The following is a 26,653-nucleotide window of genomic DNA, read 5'->3' on the forward strand; positions in this document are numbered from 1 at the left end:
ACCCCTGTTTGGTACAAAATCTTCTGGGTTAAAATGGTTTGAACAAATACTATAATTTAAACTCAGATGTAAATGTCCAAAAGTTCTCATAACTTCATTTATTCTTGAATTGTTTGCAAACTTAACCCATTTTTGAGAACTGTAATTTGTAATATTATAAACAATAACAATTCTAGTGTATTATGATTTAAGAGTGATTTTTATAATAAACAGATACTTACATATGAACGTCTTTTGGAAATGAATGAAAAGACAATCTCTGTTGACCACTTAAATCATTTTTACAATGATTTATAGCGCATACTTTTTTGGACACCATTTTTAAGCAGTTAAAAGTAATACAAGTAATTACTATGCCGTTAACTTATGAATTTTGTTAATTGATAACAAATAAACAGTATACTTAATATTATATTGTAATATAGGTAGTAGGTACTAATATGAATATATTTAATATTTCGTACGATTGTACGAATGTAATATTATTGATATTCAAACTTCAAAAATGGTGGGAAGTATCATCATATTTTAAGGAGTAAAGTTAGGCAATTTAATATCAATCTCGGGGGGAATTGATAAGACCGGTCGCCAGGTTTTACAGCAGTAAGTGTCCCGTATTGTCGTATATAGTATTTGGTGTTACTAATGTTAAATTGACCTTTTATTAGAATCACCAAGTGCCGGATAATTGAATCACTTTTATGAACAATCTTAATGTTATTATGGTATTTCAAAGTTCAAACTGATTAACTTATAAAACCCATTTTATTTTTGAACTTATTAGTATGACAGTATATCGTTGTACGTTATTATGTTATTCAATTATCTTTGTGCGTCGTGTACTTGTGTCATTTATTATGTATGTTGCATTTAATATGTAATTGTATAAAAAGATTGAATCATGAAAGAATGTTGTAAATGTTTTATAGAATCAAAGTGACCTTCACCAAAGTGATCACATTAAGCGGAACCCACTGTATAACTTAATGGTGATTAACTGATTTGTGACGAGTTCAGAGTTGAGGCGATCCTATAATAGTGGTTAGGCCTTAGAGGTCCTCTAAAATATTAATAGGTACTTTATTTTTCAACAATAAAAATTAATAATTATGTTATTACATTACTGACAGGCTACAACGGCCTCATCACTGGTTACATTGTATGTGACAATAACATTCAGATATTATTTGTTTATGTTTGGAGATGATTTTAGACTTTTCCCAAAACAAACCAAACAGCGTCGTTGTTACTATTTTCTATTCAATAATACAAAAATGTGTACAAATCGTACTTGGTACACAGTACATATTTCCGACAAAATTTTTTAGACCTTACAGGTGGTCGGCCAATGTATATCTACAACAGAAAAATATTTTAAAGCTGGGTGTTGAATTGAAATAAAAAATTTTTTATGTAAGAATTGTTAATATGCATATTTAAAGATTTATGTTTATTAATTATGATTAATTGCCTCCTTTAATAATTATACTTTATGTTTCCATAGTAGGGTGATTACACGACAATTACATACCTAAAATGAGCTTAATACTAGTCGTTAAAAAACTAGAAGTTTCAAAGTATTACTTTAATTTCTCGAGTATCTTATGATGAAATTGTTTTATGAAATATTAAATACAACTACCAGAAATGAATTGCAATACAAAATGCTCAATACTTCTTATAACTATACCAGGAAATAGTTGATACAAGAATACAAGATACAATGGTATCTAAGATACTGCTCAACAGTGGCACAGATATTTTGTATTTTCAACAAACAACATTTCACAATGTCTAAATTGATGAGAACATTTAATATTTCCACATTGCCTACAAAAAATGAATGACGATTGCACAGCTTATAATTGTTATTTATGCCTGTAATTGGTTTTTATTATTATTTATTATAACGAATAAATGACAAATATATTTTATAATACATCAATTATTTATTTAACACCAACATTATACTAACAAAAAAATGTAAAAAACACAGTAACAATATTCAATAATTCAAAATAATCTTTTTCTTTTGGTATTTTTTTTTGCTACTGATTTTTTCCTCTGATCATTTAATGATTTTGAACGGAATGACACACACTGGAAAGATAAATATACAAACCTTTAAATTTATATACATAACAACCGTCAACCAATTACAAACATTTACAATTTTGAATAATGTACATAAGATGATCCTCAAATAGATAACCTTACAATAAATGTCCATACTATTCTAATATACATCCGCTAGTAAATTAATGAAATCAAAATTTTCACGGAAAACATACATACAATAATAATTGAATCAATTATTAATAGGTAGTTAAATTAATTAATAGAAGAATTAGAATGAAAATGATTTTGATCAATGAAGGAAACAGTTTTTTGACTTACATAATTAATAAAAAAAAATGTATATTAATATAATAACTAAAATTCTAAATTGTAATAAATATTTTACTTTATCATCCAAAAATGTCATGAGTTTTTGCATACTAATGTTAACATTGTACTGTCTTAAATCTTCTTTCAGCTCTTCGATCCAAATAGGTTCATAACACAAAATCTTTTTATGAAGATCTTCATTGACTCTGAGCAAATCTTTAAAACCCATATCTACTGAAGCTAAAATAACATTTATTAGGATTAAAAATTGTATACAAAATACATATAATTTTCTAAGTACAAACATTAACTTATGCTATCGTTTTGAAACAAACTACATTTGCTTTGTTTGATTAGGTAATAGATCACCCAAGACATAGCCATTATGACAATTTATAATAACTACAATTGTGACCAAATGTGGCTCATATCAAAACACAGCTCTAATTTTAAACATACAATATATTAAACTGATAATAGATAAAAAACAACATTTTATTTTATTTTAAATTTGATTAATATTATAGCAGTTGAATGAGATATATTATAGACTTAACTATACTCTGTCTCAAAAGAGAACAATCAGTTGGCCAACCGATTTATGTCAGTGCTGCACATCTTCCACCATCTCACCAGTGTTAGCGTGATCACGTGGTTCTCGACACGTCAATCGCATCACTCAACACAATGCGCAAAAAAAAATTATTATTCTAGTTTGAGACAGAGTATAGGTGTCTTATATTTCACAAGCTATAGCAATGATAATACATTACAGTAAAATAATGATTAAAGATGATTACAGTAATATTTATAATTAGTTAAAAAAATATTTTCTGTGATTTCTTAAGAATTGTACAATATACAATATACAATATACATACATACATGTAGGTCTTCATAGAACTTACTTTTATTTGATAAATTTGTTTGACTAAAAGTTTCCAATTCGTCATAATTTCCATCATCTTCATAATAAGGAATTTCAGATTCTGAACTATAATATTATTCGTACAACACAATAAATTATGTTTATACTATTAACTAATAAATAATAATGGAAATTTAAATGCTTAAAATATACTTACTTATCTGAAGAATCAGAATACTGTTCAGAGTCTCCAACATGATTTGCTTCTTCAGAATCATATTTAGGATGAGTTACATCATAAATATGTCTTAAAATAAGTTTTCCTTTACGCCTTCCGAGATCTTTAAGGCCATAACGATCAAATTCTTTCTAAAATTACAATTAAAAATGTTTTAAAAAAATTAGTTATCCATGAAAAACTTGAGTGAAAAAACTGAATGTAAGAAATTGTTATTGATTCCTGGCTGTATACTATATCTAAATATGCAACTAAAACCATTTACAAACTAAGCTTGAAATATAAATTTGTAGCTACATATTTTTTATTTTATTTAAATTTTTGAAATTAAAAAAAACACTAAGAAATCTAGAATTTTAATAGCATTAACTATTAATTATTTCCATTTTCTTTTTAAATACACTATTTATAATTATCATAAAATTTTATTTTTATTTAGACATCAATCTATATAAATTGTAAATTTGTAACTATCCAAATTCTCAAAAAAGAATAATATACAAAAAAATGTTGTTATATGAAATACTTTTACCCCTCTTAAGTTTATAGCATAATGTTTTGTTCAAATTTATTCAAAAATGTTGTAATAAAAGTTGAGAAACAATTACTAATTTTTTCATTAATAAATATTTTAATTAAATTAACTTTTGTCCAAAGTTTTTGTCAGAACTTCTAAATAAAGATGGTAAAATAACATTTATTAAAGTATCTTTATGAAAACTTCCACTATTCAAGACAATACAGACAACATAGACATTGGTTTAAATTAGTCTAGGACTATCAAAGATCTTCTGTGTAATGAAATAATAAGTACATGATTAATTTGATGACATAAGTATCTAGGATCAATTGTTACTAGTTAACACAAAGTTTCTTAACAGCATTCTTAAAGAAATACTTACTCTTAAATCTGGTGTTTTCATTGCACTGTAATTTGGCAAAGGCGTTATTTGTCCATTTGTACCAATAAGAGATTCTGATTGAACCCTGCGTAAACTTTTTGGAGTACTTATTCTACTGCCGTATTTATTTGGTGTTACTGCATTTTTCATTTGATGATTTACTATATCAACGTTACATGAAATAGTTGGCGGAGAAGTTTGTAAGTTCATATTAATATGATGTGCTATTTTTGAGGGCGTTGATAATACTTCAGAGTCATTAACTAAGACCGTAGAATTAGTCTCAAATAAAATTGGAGACACATATTGAGGACTAATATTAACCGGCTGCCAATCATTATAGTCCATCCATGGATCGTCAATTATTTGTTCAAAGGCTGATTTATTTTGCTCGTCATCTTTTTCATTTGATGTAGTTATTTGGGATGTAATAGGAAGTTGAACAGTTTCTATTTGAGAACTATAAGGCCTAAATGAAGAATACTTGTGTTCATTCGATAAACAAGTAGTTAAATCAACAACCTCTTTAATATTTACTGGGGAATTGAAATAATTATTATCAGGTGATATTATATTTTTTTTTAGTATATTTTCCAACCCTTCAAGATCTGAATTAGGTTTGTCTGAATCATTTTTCTTATCCAAACATATTGTATTGCTGATATTATCACTGTTTTCTAAATTATTGATTTGTGAAATGTTAAAAAATGTTGATGGCATATTGATATCGTTACATTGAAATAATTGTTCAGTAGATTTAGATAATAATTCTGAATTACTACATTTTGGTAAAATTGTGTTGATTGAAGAGTTTGTTAAATCTTCATTGGTTTTTGTATTTATGTTTGCATAGTAATCTCCATTGCTGATTGGAAATGAAGAATTTGACCATGTGTCACCCCCTTTCAATGGTGATGCATTCGAAACACAATTATTTGTTTCAAATTTTGAAGTTACATTGTCGTGATTTGGAGAATTTGTTTTCCTCAACACATTTGAAAAGGGAGTTGAAGAATTTTGACAACTTTGTTGAGCATTATTATTCGATGGTAATTTTGAAAAAGATGTCAATAAACTGTCATTTTTTATTTTATCAATTGTAAAGATAGAATCTGAGCTACTATCATTTATTAGGTCTATAAAATTGTTATTACTCGAAGATGGAATTTGAACAATAGAACTATTTGTGGGAAGAAACTTTTGTACAGTGGAAATTCCAGTGCTTTCATCATCAATATTTATGAATGACTTAGTTTTTGGTGTTGAAATAGTGGACTTGTTAACAAAAGAATTTCCCAATTTAGTGTTGAAATTTCTTTGACGTACTATATTTGTACAAACTGAATGAACTGAATCTAAGCTACTGTCATTTAACTCAATAACACTAATGTCATCATCACTTTTATCAACTGAGTTAAATGGGAAATAATTTTTTTTTCTCTTAATGCTTGCTTGAAAAGGTATACAATTGTTTTCATTTAATAGATTAATATTTCTATCATAAGATTTACCATTAAAACGAGACAAAACCATATCTAGCGAATCGTTGTCACTATCACTGATGATTGTAATTAATTCTGGTTCTTTACACAAATTAGTAAGTGTTGACATTTTTTTTGAAGGATTTTCCAAAACAATAGGAACGTTTTTGATGTTATTCAACATTGAGGCGGCATTCATGCTTGATTCATCGATTGGTAGTGATTTGGGGGATGCCCTTGTAATATCTAATGTTGGGCTAACGTGAACATCATTACTTTTTGTAATACCTAATGTTGGGCTAACGTGAACATCATTACTTTCAAAGTCCATGTGATAATCATTTTGAGTAGATGTAGGCGATAATTGAATATTATGTACAGTTGATGCACTATGAAAAGAATGAGCTGGGCTCTTCATTGGTGAAATAGTTTGTGGTAGAATGTTAATGTTTAAATTCTCTGTGAATGATGAATTGTGATGTTGACTTAGATTGCAATTATTCAGCCACTCTTTAGTTTTTAACACACTCAAGGAATTTTCATCATTCACAGTTGTTCCTAAAAAATTAGAACTCATATTACCTATTTCTTCACTTGTATTATCCATCATAAACATATCTGGACTGAGAGCTTTATATCTTTTATTATCATTTGAATATAATTCTGAGCTTTTACGTTTTGATGCCTTATCGTACTCTTCTGAAAACCATCCATGTTTTCCATCACTGTCATTAACAGCTATTTGAGCATTGTACCTTGTTACTAAATGCAAATAATCTTTTCTGTACTCGGGACTTATTAATTGTTCCTGACCAGAGTAAATTAGTTCTAAGAATGCCATGCATGCTTCATAACTGTACTCAGACCACATTACCATTTTTTTTGAATCACGTGTACCAGATTCTTCTGTAATTATGTCATTCAGAATATCAGGGCACTGTACATGAATCACTAGAATGTGAGCAGGAATTTCATGTTCATCTTTGGAAAATATAGTTATATCACTCATAAACTGACTCCCTATCATTGATTTCCACTTAGATGAATATTCTGACATAGTTTTATTTTCAACAATTCTATGACTTGTAACATGTTTATTTAAAACATTTGAATCATCTAAAACTGCATGTAATGTATTAATGACTTCCTCATCAGTAGTATTTAGTTCCTAAACAAAATATTAAATATTTGTAATGTGGTAATAAAATAATATAGTATAATAAAATATATATTAGTGTACAGGAAAATAACTTATTTGTATGATTATTAACCCTAGAGCAGGCTTTTAAAAATTTGTTCATTGTTAATAGTACAAAAGTTGTTTTATAAATTTAAATTGTTAAAAGATATCCTCAACACCAACACCTTGTTTACAGTCTATTTAGCACATGTCCAATCTATTATTAGCTATGGTATTGTTGTTTGGGGAAATGCATCAAAGTTTCTTTTAAATTCCCTTATTATTACATTAAACTCACTGTTGAGATTTATTCTATTGAAATTGTATGATTTTCACGTTGATGACCTTTACAGTACACTAAATGGAAGAAACCAAATTGGCCTATTTATATGAAATATATTTAATTATATTTTTAATGTTGATCTAAAAAATTATTACCCGTCACATAACTATCAAACACGTCTACAATAATCAGAAAATCTGAATATACCAGTAACAAATAAGGAATTTGGTAGAAAAACGGTTATTAATGGCAGTGTTCGTTTATGTATTAATATTTATTTATTATCATATACAAATAAGTATCATTATAAAAAATATTTAAAACATCTGAATCTGAATCATATTATATTATAAATAAAAACTTGTAATTGTATTTTCTTCCTATTATATTTATCTATACGACATATGTTTGTTGTATAATGTAATACGTACCTAAGTAATAATATAAATATTATAATAATAAATTGTAACATTTTTGTGTTGTATTGAACTTGCAGCGCCCACCACAAGCTATGCTTTTGGGGCGGTGTCATAAATTGTTTTATTTTTAGTTTTGTTATCTTATGTAAAATATTTATTTGACAATAAACTATTATTATTTATTATTATGAGACTCAACTTTCGGTTGTTTTTAAATTGTTTTCTAATAATTTCTTTCGGATAAAACAATATCCATGGTAATTATAATTATTATACCTATTTAATATTAAAATTAATATGCAACATTAATTTAGTTTTCATGATAAATAGGTCTGCAGAAAAATAGGGGAGTATGTATACAGTGCAGGTATATAGTGTATGTCTATGTATATAGTGCAGAATTGCTTTTAAGAAATAACTCATAGGCTGGTTAAACCAACACAAATAATAAAACTTGTATGAAAATGAAGTATAATATTGAATTTACAATTACCTGTTTTATAGTATTTTCATACACAGGAAATCGAACAATATTTTGTAGGCCATTGGTTTCACTGGGGCTAATGAACTTGGACACAATTTTCACATAAAATTCAAATACATCATTTTCTTCAAGTAATGATTTTTTCCAGAGTTTACAATCCTATGCAAATAAAAAATATAATTTTTCATAATACATGTTAATTCATATGAACATTCAAAATGTTTAGCTTTAACAATTATGTGTTTTTTTTTAATCTGTCATCACTCAAGGAGTATAAAAATTAATTTAACCATCAACATTTAGAATGGTTTCTGTTAGAAAATCTGATCTTGTTTTAACAGTATAGAAAACAGTCACAATTTTTAACAAAATTTGATATTTAAACAATTAATAAGAATCAATTATAGTTATTTTGTTGCACCTGATTTAAAAAATATTTGTCAGTCTTGGAAATGTTTAGCCATCAAATGTATAATTATATTCAATGCACAATACAATTTTATGTATATTTAGGCTTTCAATCTTTTTATTTATAATTTGAGTTGTTAATAAAGCTATTAACTACAAACATTTTCTATATCTACCACATTTTACGGTAGATCTGAATTGAATTAAGTTTTTATGAAACATTTTTGGCAAAAATGAGATGAATTATTCAAATAAAGAAAATACCAACTATATAAACATAGTATAAGATAAACTATTCTTATAAATAAATTCTGATCCACTTAACAGGCAATTTACTCTCTCACATTGATTCATCATCAAATTTTAATTTATCACGGTCATTAGATTGGACTACTACAATAATCACATACCTACACGACATATAGTCTAAGGTCTGTTTCACGTTGACATATCATACACGTCCGTGTGAAACAGCCCTAAAACTAAAACACAGTAGAGAGAGACATGAGTTCCTCAGTTTTTTAATATTAACTTTTATATCAATAATAACCAGTTAAATATATCACATCATTGAAGATACAAGGAATTTAAAAACTTTAAAATAAAAACAATATTAAGGATTATTATAAATTTAGAATAGTATGTAGAAATGTTAATAGTCTTTTCATTTTAAATCTCAATTAATTATACTTGTGTAAAATTGCAATTATTTTTTAATTACTAAATTTTGAATGTTCAGTCTCTCAAGTACTTAATAATCTTTTAAGTATTAATATCTTTATAAATTAGACTATATAGTATGTATTAATCTCAACAATAATAACTTACAGCATTTCTTATTTTGTTTAAATATTTGGATCTTAATTTTATATTGGGACAGTCATTTAAAGATGTTTCTGGTGATAAGGTATCACAGTCTATAAGAATCATTGCTACTTTTTCAGTAATTCTTTTCTGACGATCTTCTTGTGTTTGCTTGAATAACAAAGAATTGGTTTTATAAACTGTAAACATATAATTCAAAATAAATATACATTTAAATATAAAATACATAAATTAGTGATGAGAAAATAACAGTTTTTTTTTTGATATCATGAACCAATTTTAAAAACTATAACTGAACTAATTTACAATTATTATTGTAATAAAATATATTAATTGTATTTAAACATTGACATAATATTAGGAAAACTTTCAATAACCATAAAAAATATTCAGCCATAATAAATAATTTTGGTTTAACTCATAAATTAATATGATATAGAATTGTAATATTAATGTTTTTAACATCATTTTAAGTATACCAAACTTTAATTATTGATTAGGTATAGGTTAGATCAATTAAATTTTTTTTTTTTTAACTGTGAACTTATCAAGTAGCATAATTGTCTGAAATTAGTTTTACAAGCTAATGTTTTATTTAAAAATACTAACAATTTTTAGATTTAGATTTAATTGGCTGATTTGATAAAAAACCAAAGCTTTCCAATGTCTTCCTTTTTTCTATGGCCTCGGTTTCTAAGCCTGCTTCTAAAAGGTTTTCAGATTCTTTTATAATTTCAGCTTCTTTGGACTCTTGTAAGGACATAGACATTGCAATAGCCAAATCAAAATTAGAATCACTTCCAATCTAAAATATAATAAAAGTTATTTTAATATTATATTTGATACATTAAAAATATATATATTATACCTTCAACTTTGTTTGTTTAGTACACTTTTTTTTAAATTTAACATCTTTATTTTTAGTTAATTTGGGTAGTCCCAATGCTTCTCTTTCAGCGGCTTGACGCTCTTGAAGATCTACAGCTTTTATCAGTACTTCAGATGATAAATTATGTGATGTACCACAAGATTTAACATGATTAATGAAATGTTTGAGATCAATCATTTGTAAACAAACTGGACATTGTTTACTTTCATTTATGACATCAGGTACATTTCGAACTGGAGAAGTCTTAAAAACGCTTTGCGACATGGTTATTTTTTCATTCTGAGGATGTACAGTATGCAATATTTCTACAAAACTATCATTTTCAGATAACACGCTATTATTTGGAAAATTATTACACTCAAATTTTTCAGAATCACTTGTTAAATCTTGGCATTTACTGAAAAAAAGTAAAATAATTCAAATTTATTTTGGTGCCTTATTTTTATTTCGGTTATTTTCCCACCACTCACAGGTATCATATTTTCAAGATTATTGGGTTGACTAACCAACTAATTAACTAGGTTATAATATCAATATTAAATATGTATAACATTTAATACAATATGTGGATGTGTTTATGATAAAAATAGTATAAAAAACAAAACTAAAAAAATTGTATAGTTAAAAAAAAAAAAAGATAACTTTAGTTGTATTTTTAGTATTGTTTGTCCCGTTTTGTTTTTATATGTCCAATTTCGCACGGCTGACATTTGGGTAAGACGGCAGGAACCACAAAATTATATTTACAGTTGACTATTTAGTGCTCAATTATTTATCCAGAGTTTTTTATCCGATCGCCAATGGATGAATGATAGTTAATATTGTTATTACGAACAATCCAAAAATTTTAGAACTGTGAAGTTGTGGAAAGATAACCGAAAAGCGCTTGTATTTTTCATAAGTAATAATAAATGGTTTTATTTACTTTGTAGAATCAGTAGATAATGTACTGTTACTGTTTTGCTTTTTTAATTTTAATGTTAATTTAGATTGAGAAAATAAATTCATTTTAAAATTGTAATATAAATACTTTTAAAGACTATGATTAATTACAAATAAACAAATAAACTAAAAGAAAATATTAAATTATATTTTTATTGGTGAAAATTCATCCTTTTTCGACATAACTTCTTCTTTTCTTTGCTTTAGATTCTTTGTATCAGGATTGAAATTATTTTTAATCATTTCTAATCTATAATTTTCTTCTGCTGTACGATCCCAATAACCATTTTTGATTTGTTCATTTAGTTTTTTAGTAGATGGCAATTGTCTATAACAACAAAAAAAAAATTGAATAAATATATGCAATTTCATAATGAATAATGATAAATCTAGTTATAATTATTAGATATAAGGAAAAATAAATTAAAATTAAAAATAAATTTATGTGCAGTGTTATCAATGTTACTCTGTGATCTAAAATGAAACAATACATAATTTTTGCACAATCATTGTTTCTTCTTTGGACCCATGTACAACATATTACACATACAATACAACTTATTTACGTACAATTGTTATTTATAATTTTTTAGTAATCTGAAGCATAAAAATTAAATATTACAAATTACAATTATTATCCTTATTATTTTTGTAATGAGTGATTTTATACCAAAATTACTGAAAAACAAAAATGATTTTGCTTTTTGTCTATGTTGAGAGAGAAAACCAAAAATTCGCTGATATCGGGACGTCCTCTTAATATACAATTACAACCAATATTATTATATTTAAATGTCTTAATTTTTTTTTCAAAACACTTAATTTATAAAAAAAAATGTTTACAATATAGGTAATCAAATATCAAATATATTACGTGTGTAGGCATGAAGTTTATGGGGTTCTAATTTTACTAGTTTTTTTAATAAATTGGATAAAATAAACCGATGAATAATTAAATGTTTTTAAGTAGGTGTTTAATAAACTTTTTATTGTAATAAGTATATTTTTGGTTAAGTTTTAGCTTTCTTTTCTACGACAGTTATTAGTGTTACCACTAAAGAACACATGTCATAAAAATATTCTGATTGTAAAAAATTTAAGTAAATACTTACATCACATGCAATTCTAACATTTTATTTTATCCTTAATTATTTCCCCTTAGTAGTTACTGAAACCCCACAGTGGCAGTTCAATTATGATTTTTAAATGATAACTTACATACTTAATTTCATCATTTCAAGTAAAATACTTATTTTAAATGAATATGCATTATTAATGAGTATTCAAAGAATAGATTTGTTTTTTCATTAATGATAATTTAAAGTTTGAATTAGGATGGTAGTTGATAAAAAGTCTGATGTAACATTAGCTCTCAAATTCAAAATTAATCAAATATTATATAAATATATAAAAACTCACTCAAACAGGAACCAACTAAGTCCACTGACAGCCAATACACCAAACACATACAAATTTCGATATTTATATGCAGTAGTACCCCTCACTTGTCTTGGCTTACCAGAATTTTTAGTTTCAAATGCCATTTAAGAGAGTGCCTAAGTTGGAAATCTTCAAATAATAACAATAACAAAATAATATAAGATTTAGATAATTAATGAATAATAAGAATAGGTATATTTTATTTTCTAAACACTTAATAATTTACTGCTTCATTTGGGATTCATTAAAATTACCTATCACTTTTTAGTGGTATCATGAGTACCTAAGTTTATAATTTTGGATTATTATTTATTAATAAAAATAGGTATTGTTAATATTTTTTTAACGTAGGTATCCAGCAATAAAATTATAGTTTTGATAACAAGTTTAAGTTGAGATACCTATTATTAAAGTACTTATAATAACTTATAATAACTTGTAATTGCTTGCACCTAAAGTGCTCTTAAAAAAACATCTTAAATTTTAATTTGAACCTATATCAAAACATTGAAAATAATTATTAACTAACCTTGCATTTTCATATTATTTGAAATATTGATAACTGAAATTATAAATTTTTGTAAAAAAATTGAATGATCTTTTACTGTAAATCACATGGCACATACTAATCTATGATTACTTTAACAGTTAAAGTTTAACCATATATTGTTTACTAGGTATTATTTACTTTAAATATACTAAATGTACCCATGTTTTAACCATATGCAGGCAAATATAAGACGCGATATTTGAAGGAACAGATATGTTTTACTTACTGATACCAATAAATAAATTGTGTTTTAAGTTTTTAGAAATAAATAAATAATGGAAAGTACCAAAATTGAATTATGAAACATACTTAAGAGCAATTATAAACTGAACCTTGATTCTTGAAAGAACGGACTTAAATCGTAGTGACACCAACTCTGTAATTGCCAAACGTGAATCGAGTCCTCAGAGAAATAAATTTTTCTAAAATAAGTAATAATTTGGTATTATACTTTATTTAATATAGGTACAATAGAAATATATATATTTTATTACAATGAAATTCAACAATTATTGATTCTGATATTTCAGACTTTAGAAGTCAACGGATAGAATATAGAAACTGGAGTGTGGCCTGAATACCCGATAGCGTAAGTATTACCATTGATAAGAAATCGGTTTATACCATACATTTGGTTGATTGGAGGAAGCGTACCGCCATAGAACAATCAAAGTACCGCCGTTCAGAAATCGGAATCAAATATTTATTTAGATTTTAGATATCATGTTTGAGCAAATAATAATATGACATAAATTCACTTAAGTGACCCATAATTTTTTTTGAAACTTACGTATTTTGACAAATTACGAACGATGGTGCAAAAAAAAATTAACAAATTTTATTTATTTTAATACGTACCTATTTCAAGTAGTTAAGTACCTAACTAAAAACGATACTGAAGTCAGAATTTAGCGGTCGGAATGAGTTATGAAGTTTTAGCTACTCGAAGTCCGAGACCCATCCAAAGTGATTCTACAAATAAGTCGAGAGATGTTTTCTATTTTAATTTATTGTCCGAGTGAGAGCAGCGAGCGAGTGGCAACGACGGATGTATATGAAAATATAAATTTCAATTAGCTATTACTTTAAAACTAAGTCTGACCGCCAAATTCTGACTTCTTCATTGTTTTAGCACGTATAACTACATAAGTACCTACGTTAAAACCATAGCCATAGTAAATAAATAATGTACATATGCCCATAATTTTATACAGCCATTACACTATATAGTCACTAATGTTCTATCTTCATGGTTAATCATAGAAAATAATTATCTAGGCTCTCTAGTTATTCGTGCTTAGTTTTATTTTTATAATAATTGCTTTTGAAAAAACTCTCTCACATGGCACTTGTATGAATGGCAAAATTAATATAAATTTGTGAGCTATGAAATATGAATAAGTTACAAAATAAATTTAACTAAAAATATAACTGTCGTATTAGTCAAATTGTAACAAGAACACAATCAACATTAAATACAATCTCTGCATTTGGTTTTTTTAGTAATTTATTTTTCACTGTCACTGCTTCAAGCATGAACAATTATTTTATTTTTATCAATTTACTAACACAATTTAAACAAGTTATTTAAGCTCAGAGTCATCGATCATTGAGGTATAACTATTAATTATTATTATATAATAATACGGTACGCCAATGTCAATAAATATTATGTTTTTGAGGGACAAATCTAATTAAAGCTAATTTTTCCAAATACCGATAGGTTTGTACGTGTTACCGGTAAACTACCAAAATGTTCAAAAATTAATAATTCTAGGAAAAAAGATCGAGACATAAAAATTCAACGTTAAAAAAAGGCCGATAAATACAGGTAAAATTAAAAATACGATGCATTAATGTTCCAATTAGTATTAATATGTTTAATTTTTAATTAAATAATTTACCTGATAACTGTTACAGTAACAAATTAATAGTACCCTGGTGACCCGTTCAACAGATATTATTATTATATACAATACATAATGATAATACACATATAAATATTATTTTATACATACAGCACTTATTTACCGCGATTTGTGTTTAACAAATAACAATTAACATTCATAACTTCCTAACTACGAAATACGCCTAACCGGCACTCGGCAGCCACAATTATAACATGGAAATATTCAAATAAATAATATTATTATGTGGAAAACGGATTTCCTTATTAAAAAGAAATGTTGGAACCGCCAGATTACGGCCGTTGGCAGAACGAGTAGAAACTTGGAAAACGGAGAACTAAGATTTCCATCCCAATTTGCGTTATCTTTGGCGGTATTATCAATTTAATCTGTTTTTTGTTCTGTGGCAATATCGACAAGTATGAAGCTATTGACGGAAATAAAATCAAATACCTGATTTCGGCTTTATCTGTACGAGTTACGGAAACAAAACATCGATCTTCAATAATTGAACCCCGAAGTCGACTGAATCCCGGCTTCAGTGTTCAGTTTAATAATTTATTTTATTAATGCCGACACATGAAATGTTTTAGAATCTCGATTATCATTCTGATTATATAAAAGCAGGACGAGTTGTATTCAGTGTTCTCTATTTTATTATATTCCTGCCGTTAATAACTCATTGAATCATGTCTCAGGAAACCGTTCAGATTCTCATTGACATGGGTTTCCCGAAAGAAAAAGCGTACGTTTATTCATACTCTTAAGAGTTGTAACTGCTTGTTTGTAAACGTTTCTAATTTATTTTTTCGACATGCTTTGTTACAGCGAAAAGAGTGTTACAATGACGGGAAATCAAGGGGTCGAACATGCTATGGAGTGGTAAGAACTATTCATTTGTATCGCTGTATCAGCGATATAATAAAATATTAAACATACAACTTCATTTCTTAGGAACTACTAAAAATTGTATCTTTAATTAATAGATTAAAATGCTACCAATCCAATAATTTTGAATGACTTCTTTTTACATACTATAGTTACATACTAACATATTATTTATCTTTAAAGGTTATTGGCACACAATGATAATGAAATGGGACCATCAACTTCTCAAGAAGGTTCTACTTCAAACACTAAGTCAGATACGAATTCCTCATCTTCAACAGTAGCTAAATCATACAAATGCGAAGAGTAAGATAATTAATTTAAATTGCATTGATTTAAAATTTTGAGCATAAATTAAGATACATCTTAATTTGTAATTTATAATCTCAAATAAATTAGGTTCCTACTCTATTTCAATCATTTTTATTCGAAGGTTACCTAAGATATTTCTGATAACAACCAATATTGAAAACTTTGTTTCTAGCTGTAACAAATTATTTGCTGATACTACTGCACTAGAATATCATGCTATGAAATCAGGTCATAGCAATTTTGCAGAATCAACAGAAGAAAAGAAACCGTTAACTGAAGATGAAAAAAAAGAACAAATGAAAAAACTGGAAGAACGTTTAAAGGAAAAGCGTAAGGAACGCGAAGCTAAAGAAAAAGAAGAAGAATTAGAAAGAGAAAAAATTCGAATTCGCTCTGGAAAAGAGATGGCTGCTGCTAAGAAAAAGTAAAATGATTAGTGTAGTTAAAATGTTATGTACTATTCATAAAAAATTGTTTTGCTTAGGCTTGAAGATGAAAACATAAAAAAAATTATGGATGAAAGAAAACGTGAAAAACAAGAAGAAAAAGTTGCTCGTGATCGAGTAAAAGCTCAAATAGAAGCAGATAAATTAGCTAGGAAAAGATTGTATGGTCAAGCTCCAGCAGAAGGACAACCAAAACAAACTTTACCAGTGGCTGTGAGTCCTCAAAAACAAACAAAAGATTATACGGAAACAAAATTACAGGTTGACTTGCTTAATATACATATTACTTTTTATATTTTAGTTATTGCTTATTGCATTCAGTTGACAATCAATCCTTTAGTTCTATAAAAAAAAATGTAAAAACATAAATTATTATTTAAAGTTTATGTTTTCAAAGTTTATTATGAGTAAAACATTTGGCCATATTTATTTAATACTTCAATTTTTACTTAACTTCAGTATTATTATTGGCAAACATTATTAATATGCCTGTTGACGACTAGAAATATTGGTCAAACCAGCTGATAGTTGTAGATACCAAAAACAGACTTATTTACAACCACATATAATTTATTATTCAAAGTAATATCTTATCTGATTATATTATTGATTATATTTTTTCTAGTTTATTCAGTTTTAATTTGAATGAATATTTATTTGTATTTAGATTCGTCTTACAAATGGTCAAACGATTGTCCAAACATTTAATGTTAAAGAAATGATGGCTGCTGTAAGAGTTTATATTGAACTAAATCGTTCTGATGGTGATGCTCCTTTCTGTCTCATGACTAGCTTTCCACGAAAAGTATTTACTAGTGATGATTATGAAAAACCACTTGATCAATTAGGTAATATCAACATTATATCATATTTTATTAGTTCAATGCTCAATTTGTAAAATATAACAGTTTATAAATTTAATTATGCTTTCAATTAAATTATAAATAAAAGTGTTTTGATATTCTGTTAAATTTTGTTTTATTATAATATTGAATGCTTTCTGTGAACTGTCTTTTTATTGGTAATAATTATGACAAATTAGCATTCATAATTATATTTATTTCCTATTTTAATATATATATGTATTATATATTTAAATTACTTTCATATAAAATATAAATTATCTTCTTTTATGATTAAAATATTAAGCAAATACATTTTTATTTAGTTAATAGTTGCTTGTATCCAAAAATATATTCATAATATTTTTCTTACACAGGGTGATTCACCAAGCATGCTCACCCCTTTTTTCTTCAGCAATGCAGTTATTCAAAATCTGATTTTTTAATTTTTAAGTATACTTTAAGACCATATTTTCAAATTCTTGAGATTTTTTGTACTACTTAAGGAGTGTTCTGTTTATATACAAACTTCTTTTTCTCAAATGAGAACACCCCTATTCAAGTATAAATTATACAATAGATAATTTTTCTAAAATTCTTGGCGTATCAAAATCAAAATTTTTGGGTTATTTAACTTTAAGTTCTAAGGATAAAAGGTCCATAATAATGAGTTTATAAGATATGAAGGATATGGTGATTTGAAAATTGTAGTCATTGATATAAATAATTTGTAAAAATGGCCCAAGTATAATAAATACTAAATACAATTTTATGTCTATCTTATATTTATGTAAAACCAGTTTAATACTAACATTTTAATAACTAAGAAACTCTGAATCGCATGTAAAATGTGTTACACCAACATTTTCAAAAAAATTATCCACTTATTAATTTACAGCAAAAGAGGAGTGTTCTCATTTGAAAAGCAGAAGTTTGTATCACCACAGGATACTGCTTAAGTAAAAGAAGAAATTGAAAGTATGGTCTTTGAGTATACTTAAAAATTCCAAAAATCAGAATTTGAATAATGGTGGTGATCATGCACCTTGTATATTATTATGATTTTTTGTAGTTACAAAGGCTTATACAATAGGCACTGTAAAAAAAATTAAACTAAAATGCATTTTACCACCCCTCACAAAATCAAAAATAAATTGTCGTTCTCTATATGTAACTTTAAGTACACAAATGATTTTTTTTATTGTTAAAACTAAGTTTTGAAGCTTATGCTTTCCCTTGGCTGGAGCCTCTAAAAGTCTCAACTCCTTTTTATACTTAAATTAACAAGGTTATTCTGTATGCAAACAAATCGGGGAAATTCAAAACACTTAAACATTGAACTAAGTCTAAGCTACAAATTCTATTGCATAATTGTTCTTTACTCACTATTATATTGTGTCCAAAAAGAAAAAAAACTATTAAGATGGTAAAGTGCATTTGTTCCTAAAACTAAAAAAAAATTATTTTTTATTAATTTCTTATTGTTTATCTTTTTTAGGTTTGGTACCAAGTGCTGTTATAATATTGACTAAGCCTCAACAATGAAATTATTCAAATTAATAATTATTATTTTTATAATATCTATCTTCTGAAATTTTTATAATAAATCAAGTTTTTTTTGTAAGCACAATGAAACTGATTGGTTAATTGTTTACTCTAATGTATAATATGGATTAAAAAATAGTGTTTAAAGTATATTACCATAAAGGTAAATAAAGATTTTCATTTTTAAAGTTTGTTATGCAATTGTTTCTTATTTATGTGTATGTACATTGATTATATTGCTCTTCTTACACTTAAATAATTTATGATACTGTATAATTTAGTAAGTTTGAGTAATAAATAATCTGATAATGTGAAGTATAATAGAGGTTTGAGTAGAATTTTAATAAATACAAATAAGCTTAGTCCACACTTCACTTTAGAAGATCGTATAAAAAGACATCATTCACTGTCAATGAAAAATGAAAAATGAACAATGTAAACACAAAATCATCAGAAGTTGCCATACATATTAAACTAGTTTTAATTTCGATCACTTTGAATAATTCATACAAAATAACTACTAAAAGTAAACCATTTATAACATTCTATATTCATGACAATATTTGTCTAATTGTAGTAAATCTCAAACATCTTAAGAGGTCAAATGTCTGTAATATTTTATTCAACTATTGCTGTGTGCCTATATTACTCATATTACGTTAAATTTTTTTTTTTTTTTTAATGATCCTGAGCCCGGCAACTGTGGCCATTAGCTATTAGTAGGTATTGTAGGTTTTTTTGTATTGATGGTTTGTAGGTTTTTGGTACGGTAGGGGGGAACACGTGTGTGTTTGTTTTGGCAGAATTTCGAATGGGGCACCCGTAGGTTTCTGCCATGCCCCGGGGGTGGGGGATGGCAGCACTTGATCTCCGGTCACCGCAACTTGTCAGGAGAAAAATGCCGCCCGGTGGCCAAGGATCGAACCGCGACCGGCTGCGTCGCGGCGGAAGAGTCAGACCACTCGGTCACCTCGTCCCCCATTACGTTAAATTGTATGTAATTATACAGTTTAATCATATTTTATTCAATTTGTATTGATAAAAATGATGTTGCCATTTAGACGACAACTGAGCAGACGCTGTATCACAAAGAATTATCCCATAAATAAGGTATTCTACAGAATTATTTTGAAAATAGAATGCAAAGGATTGCTGGTCTTAAGAAAATCGGTATAGGTAGCTTTTGATTGTTAGTTAGTATTACATTTACACTCAACACAGCTACAATTATGAAACATCTGTGGGAGAAAAGCCGTTCTACCATGTTCAATTTGAATTTACCACTGCTTTTAAAATTTATTTTCAAATATCTATATTATACTGTAAAAAACATTCAATTTTTACAGACAGGTTATGTTGTTACTTATTGATGTATGGTATTGATAGGAAAAATAATCTCATATTCAGTGTTACAAAATATCATTGTAATAACGTTAAATAATATGATTTCAAAGAAATTAATTTTAGGACTACAACAGGTTATAATGGGACTAGGATCTAAGTTGCCCTGGGACTAGTGCTGTACCATGGTATGTAAAAATATTAACTCTGACTTAATTTGGTTAATAGGTAACTTAGCTGAACTTGATTGTGCAAAAAAAAACTTCAGAAAATAATTATTTTCAATACATAATTTTAGTTTATTATTATATTTATAAAATCATTATTAACAAACATTTAGGCAGAAGTGAAAAAAAGCGTAATAAATCCATAAAAGTACTATCAAGTTTTTTCCGTACAGACATTAAAATTTTGCAAAGAGTAGGGCGAGAGTTCAATTCAATATGCACATATATACACAAATAATATTATTTAACATGCATTTTTAACAATTAAAAATCCAATGATAAATTACTTACACATTACTCACACATACATACTATTGTGTATCCCAATCGTTTTACAATTGTAGTCTATACCGTACCGTATAACCTCATCAAAGGTGTTTCATTAATTAATAAAAAAAAAAAAACAATAAATAAAACAATAACAAAAATGAATGAAAAATGATTCGCATTAAATATAATTTACAACTTGTATTCTTGTAATTTATTTATATTCAAGTCATCGCCATTTTCTAATAAGTCTGTTGTACAAATCTTCGAGGGAATAACTCTGGGCAAGTCTCTGAGCTCAGCTTTGCATTTATGAGTTTGGCTCACATCTTTTCCAATACAGCCAGACAATATCTTCTTTAACATTTCTCGTTTACCTTTGTTTACTTTGTTGTTTAGTGGGTCCTCGCTCATCACCCATTTATCGAAACGCTCCAATGTTTCCAAATTGATTTCTGGTAATTTTCTTAAGACTTCTAATAATTGATTATTTTTACTACGATAAGTTTCATATATGTTAAGACATGTAGCTAAAAGGGGACCCATATTAGAATCGTGATGACCAAACCAGTGAAGACTTTCTAGGACTGCTATCAACAAGTCCGGTGCAATTGTCATAGCAGTTCTTTCATCCTCGACGGCCAAATGTCTTACAACAATTTGAGATAAAAACGTTGCTTTATAACTAGACTGGCTATCACACCAGGGATGTAAGACTGGCCGATTATCCCATTGAAATATTTGACATGTCTTCCAAAATTGACTTATAGATGTATTCCACGACAAACCATTTAAAATACTTCCTACAATCAAGTGCCTAGATTGTTCATTTCGTAATAGTTTTATACCTAAATCAGATAATTCACTATTAGGAATTTCTTCCACGCTTCCATGAGGGCTCGTTTTTGATTCATTCGAACTAGTTAAACTTGATCGTACTAAATCTAGATATTCTCTAGTTAATAGCCGAATCATCATATCTTCCAACAGCTCTTCGGAATCTCCATCTTTATTATCATATTCTTCACGTTCAGGAATATTCTTCCAAGTAATACTTAGGCGTATTAACATATGAGCTAAAAAGGAGTTTAGAATAGGAATAAGAACAGTATCATAATATTTACTTGAACAGTTAATGAGAAAAGGCTTAATAAAACTCTTCATAACAGTTCTGATGCGTACATGTGGTAAAGAATCTGCGTCACTCATTATGGTTGCTTCAAAACTTGGGGCAAAATTTTGTAGAGCATAAAATTGGTCTCCGAGTAATAGACACGATTTTCCCAATACATTTAAACACGATTCGTAAGCATTTAAAATTGCTAATTTTACCTTATACACCGGATCAGGTTTTGGTTTTTGTCTAAATATCTGAAAAGGGTCATTTTTCTCAGACACAATGTTCTTTCCAAGTAAAGCTTCCCGTTCTTGAGGAAATATCTCTAAGACTGTAGTATAACTAGGATGCATCATTTTTTTCACATTTTCTGAACATAAAGAGTTTAGATTTTTTATTATTAAAAACACATTTGGAAGAAGTAATAAAACGTGTTCAGTCACTGGTGAAACGTTTGGAATTTTTGCTAAGTTTGAATTTGTGTTGCTTCTAGTCATAACACAAGCTAATACATTAATACAATGAGATAGATGATTTCGATTTTCCAGGCATGGATCAGATTCTAAATCGACTGGCGGCCTATCGAGGCCTAAATATGCTAATAACCCTTCAGGAGGTCCAGATACAATACTTTGTACTTTTTGCCACATTAATTGACAAGGTTCTAAAATGTGTTTAATTAATTGAGTTTGTTTATAAAAATCTGGTACATGATTGTTTAGCACTAGAAGTGCCTCTTGCAAACGTAAACATACTGCAAGATTATCACCAGTTTTACTGGTTTTTAATAGAAGTTGATCACTTAACGAACACAACTTATCAAAAACTGGCAGTAAGAGATTTGGATATTTGATACTTAGTTTTATAAACAAAGAAGCAGAATGAAATTTCAAATCTTTGATTGGAACACATAATTGATCATCCGGATGACACTCAAGTATTAGATATTCACACATTTTATTAAGTGTGACATGAAGATATTCTGAAGGCCAAGATGTTGAAGTTAGAAACACAAACAATGCAGACACAGACGAAAGAAGGAATGACAATATTAATGGATCTCTTGTATCAAATTTTAAACACAACTCAATTAGCCTCAAACCTCTAGTAACAATTTCAGAATCAAGAGTTAAAGATAATTTACTCATGACACCATCTAATATTAAAACCATCACTTCCCATTCTAGAAATTCTGCTGAATCTTGTTCACAAAGAGGAATCACTTTCATCCTTATTGATGTTTTTTCCATGCATGACTTCAGTAAGTTTTCTGTAACTGAAAACATAATATTATTTTCAATAGCAGAAGCACATCTAATTGTTTCAATAATTTCTGATCGGGTGTGATAAAAAACTGTATTATAACTTTCTTCGTCGGTAAAATCGAGTAAAGTGAATGAATCTAATTTTTTGTAATCTATCTTAATTAATTTTTTTGAAGCTAACAAAAACCATTTTGGAATGTAATTTTGTTTTAGTAAAATATTCTTACTGATTTCTGTACTTTTAAATAATACACACCAGGCTTGATTAATATTAGTAATGACATTCAATGAGTCATGAACCAAGCAAACTTGTAATAAGTCAACATAACAAAAAAGTATTTTTTCAGATTTTTCAATGTTAAAATTATGCAATTTATTATCTTTCCAGAAAGCACATAACACAAAGCTCAACATGGACACAACTTTGGATAATGTTTTTAAAAATATATTATTTTCTTCATTTGCTTCTTGACTGATTGCCTTGAGTACTACCATATATATCTGTTGTAAAGGTTGATCGAGCAATTGTACAACACATTCTCTTTCTTCGTTTTTACATTTTCTTGAAAGTAATATAAGTAAACAATCAACAGCAGATTGTCTAAAATTAAAATCGTCTAACAAAGAACATAAGACAGTGATTATATAACAATCTTTAAAATTCACATGCGAGAGTTGAATAAACTCAAATAATTCTCCAATATTAGCCAATGCAAGCTGTATTACTCGGATAAGGGCTGTTGCTGAACTCTGTTCATTTCTACTTAAGAATTCTAAATATTGTCTACAATAATTATCAATCACATTTATAAAGAATGGAAAAATTTTAGACATACTCATTTGAAGTTCTTTACTAATATCTCGTCGCCTGGCTGCATTGTCAACAGTTTGCAATAAGACAACATCTTCAATTAACCTCAAAAATATTAGCATAACAGTTTCCGTTTGACAACAGCCCAATGTTGTAGCACATTCTAATTCATTTAACATTCCAGGCCAATGTTGAGGCCATTCCCTTTTGATCATTTCCACAACAACTCTAGAGAGAGCGTCTTTCAAATAGTTAATTTGTAGTGCTGGAGAAGCAGAATTGACCAGGCTCATTATAGTAGAAAAAATGAGCAATTTATCTTCCTGTACCATTTGATACCAACGAAATTTAATACAATGTTCCATGAGTTGCAGGCCAAAATGTCGTACAATATCGGTATATTGTGCACTGTCGCTAGTGAAGTATAAAGCACACTGACATTGAACGCACAGTGGAAACTCATTTTTGAAACTATCACATAAACGGTAGGCTTCGTGACGTTTTTCTTGCGACATAGATGGATCCATGGTCAGATCAACAGCATTAGCAAGCTGCTGAACTACCGTCTCTATAGGTGTGTCTAGATTCATGATGACCTAGGGACTCTGAAATTAAATAAAAAATATACATAAATACATTTGTATCAGAATGAATGAAAATCATTTCCACTTAGAAAATATCAATTTTTGCGTCAAACACAAATACAACAAAATTAAATGAGACATCGTAATGCACATGCATTATCAACGCAAATATTTGTTGTACTGGCACTTGATGTAGAATCGAATACAAGCAGTGTACGTAAATTAAACTCACATAACGTTTTATAGGTACTTGGTTAGCAACGACCGTTCAAAAATCGCCCATAGTTTTCCTGAGGCGAGCGGACGTGGCCACACAATAACGAGCAAATTAAATTCGATCACGCGTAATATTAATACAAAACTGACCGTAGAATCTAAGTACACGACGTGTATCAAATACTCCCAAGTCCTAATTGAAATATCATTACAAGCATGGCCCGTAACAATACGTCGAGAAAACAAGCATTAAGTGAGCATTCGCAATCCGCATGTTCGAGCCCGACCGACCAACAGACGTGTTATCATCGGATAGTAATGTGGGTACAGTTGTAGTTGTAAACAGGAAAACAATTGCCGACCGTTATCGCTATGCCGTCAAAGAGTATATATAATTACGCGAGCGAACCCCGCTTAAACTGACGCAAAAGAGACCGATAGACTTTGGGTAACTCGTGATAAAGGATACTACTTTCTTCACGACTTAGATCATATTATACAGTATATATATTATCTAAGCTTCACGACTATCTTAAATTAATTCTTGATAGGTTAGTAAGATAATGTCACACCCATGATACACCTTATAAAATATACTTGTCCTCATATTTACTTAAATGCCTAGTCTCTACCGTTCCACCACGACCAGTTGATGAATGACTGCTCGAATTTTTTCAAAATTATTTTCATAAAGAACAAAATCAATAATACTTTCAGTTTTAGTTTTTCGGCTGAAAATGATATGTTTTACATTTACGACATAAATAATATTGGTTTTGAGTTTTAGTTTTTACCCGGATTCAAGTCTGCAGCATCATTGATCGTTTAGAGCTTTGTCGTAGTCTTCCACGGTTTTTTTATTCGTACCGATGGACACGAAATTAAAAATATTTCATGTTCCTACCAACGTGTTTTACATACCTATTAATAAATAATACCTACTTATTTTTTTTTTTTTTTTGTATAAAATATAACTCAATGTCTAGGCGGATAGTGAAAGTGCATATAAATTAAATTCTCTGACTAGGTACGACATATTATACATCTCATATATACCACACATGAGAACAATGAGGTAACTAACAAATCGTTTCTGTGAGTACTATAGTGGTAGGTACTCGAAAAGAGTTTGCTAAGAAAATCACCCTTTATAAAAAAAATAATGAATTATTATTCATGTACATTTATTTTGTACATAGGTATTATTTAACTTCCTTTTTGTGTATTTAAATATTAAAAGCTTATATAATCATAATTTTGTAGTTCCTAATAAAATAAAATTCTGTGCATGTAAAACATAAACTTTAAAGAAGCTAAGTGGCTAAATTTTTAATAAGCAAAAAAAATAGTTATTTGGTCAAAATTTTACAAACTGTGTAAGTGGTACATGGATTTAAAAAGGATCTTAAAAAATTGAAAATCGCTCATCTATGCCGTCAACCATTCTTAGTAATATAAAGGGCTGACCGACCTGCACCAAAGCTTAGAATCTTTTTTTCTTAGAAAGAAATAATTGATTTATCAATTTATCATTGCCTATATTCTGCAACAGAAAAGTTATACGCACTTACTTTTTTTTTTTATTGTA

At 27.9% G+C, this 26,653-nt stretch overlaps 4 protein-coding genes across 7 annotated transcripts; 1 reads left to right on the forward strand and 3 right to left on the reverse strand.

Annotated features, from left to right (window-relative positions):
- Positions 1 to 2,007: 2,007 nt before the first annotated feature.
- On the reverse strand, positions 2,008 to 11,418 carry LOC111036656. Its single transcript, XM_022318769.1, has 10 exons — positions 11,291 to 11,418; positions 10,345 to 10,762; positions 10,086 to 10,281; positions 9,480 to 9,655; positions 8,253 to 8,402; positions 4,397 to 7,045; positions 3,474 to 3,625; positions 3,297 to 3,382; positions 2,465 to 2,628; positions 2,008 to 2,100 (listed from the first exon to the last, which is right to left on the reverse strand). Exons 1-10 carry the CDS (start codon positions 11,371 to 11,373, stop codon positions 2,014 to 2,016), a joined length of 4,161 nt encoding a protein of 1,386 aa, XP_022174461.1. The 5' UTR covers positions 11,374 to 11,418; the 3' UTR covers positions 2,008 to 2,013.
- Positions 11,419 to 11,444: 26 nt separating this feature from the next.
- Positions 11,445 to 15,537, reverse strand: LOC111036658. Of its 3 annotated transcripts, XM_022318773.1 has the most exons (5): positions 15,316 to 15,537; positions 15,202 to 15,235; positions 13,607 to 13,719; positions 12,727 to 12,876; positions 11,445 to 11,635 (listed from the first exon to the last, which is right to left on the reverse strand). In XM_022318773.1, exons 4-5 carry the CDS (start codon positions 12,849 to 12,851, stop codon positions 11,452 to 11,454), a joined length of 309 nt encoding a protein of 102 aa, XP_022174465.1. In that variant the 5' UTR covers positions 12,852 to 12,876; positions 13,607 to 13,719; positions 15,202 to 15,235; positions 15,316 to 15,537; the 3' UTR covers positions 11,445 to 11,451. The 3 variants fall into 3 exon arrangements, with proteins under 3 accessions (XP_022174465.1, XP_022174466.1, XP_022174464.1); XM_022318774.1 differs by lacking the exons at positions 15,202 to 15,235; positions 15,316 to 15,537 and adding an exon at positions 13,792 to 13,912 and having other exon boundaries at positions 12,727 to 12,863; XM_022318772.1 differs by lacking the exons at positions 15,202 to 15,235; positions 15,316 to 15,537 and adding an exon at positions 13,792 to 13,909.
- A 170-nt stretch (positions 15,538 to 15,707) lies between these two features.
- LOC111036657 (UBX domain-containing protein 1) lies at positions 15,708 to 19,433 on the forward strand. Of its 2 annotated transcripts, XM_022318770.1 has the most exons (8): positions 15,708 to 15,949; positions 16,033 to 16,086; positions 16,276 to 16,398; positions 16,577 to 16,828; positions 16,889 to 17,111; positions 17,518 to 17,698; positions 18,591 to 18,670; positions 19,191 to 19,433. In XM_022318770.1, the coding sequence occupies exons 1-7, from the start codon at positions 15,894 to 15,896 to the stop codon at positions 18,653 to 18,655; spliced, it is 954 nt and encodes a 317-aa protein (XP_022174462.1). In that variant the 5' UTR covers positions 15,708 to 15,893; the 3' UTR covers positions 18,656 to 18,670; positions 19,191 to 19,433. The 2 variants fall into 2 exon arrangements, with proteins under 2 accessions (XP_022174462.1, XP_022174463.1); XM_022318771.1 differs by lacking the exon at positions 18,591 to 18,670 and having other exon boundaries at positions 15,710 to 15,949; positions 19,191 to 19,327.
- Positions 19,434 to 20,853: 1,420 nt separating this feature from the next.
- On the reverse strand, positions 20,854 to 25,398 carry LOC111036645 (exportin-5). The gene is made up of 2 exons (XM_022318751.1): positions 25,082 to 25,398; positions 20,854 to 24,870 (listed from the first exon to the last, which is right to left on the reverse strand). The coding sequence occupies exon 2, from the start codon at positions 24,853 to 24,855 to the stop codon at positions 21,265 to 21,267; it is 3,591 nt and encodes a 1,196-aa protein (XP_022174443.1). The 5' UTR covers positions 24,856 to 24,870; positions 25,082 to 25,398; the 3' UTR covers positions 20,854 to 21,264.
- Positions 25,399 to 26,653: the final 1,255 nt, after the last annotated feature.

The sequence above is a fragment of the Myzus persicae genome, unplaced genomic scaffold (genome assembly GCF_001856785.1).
Source record: "Myzus persicae strain clone G006 unplaced genomic scaffold, MPER_G0061.0, whole genome shotgun sequence".
NCBI lineage: Eukaryota > Metazoa > Arthropoda > Insecta > Hemiptera > Aphididae > Myzus > Myzus persicae.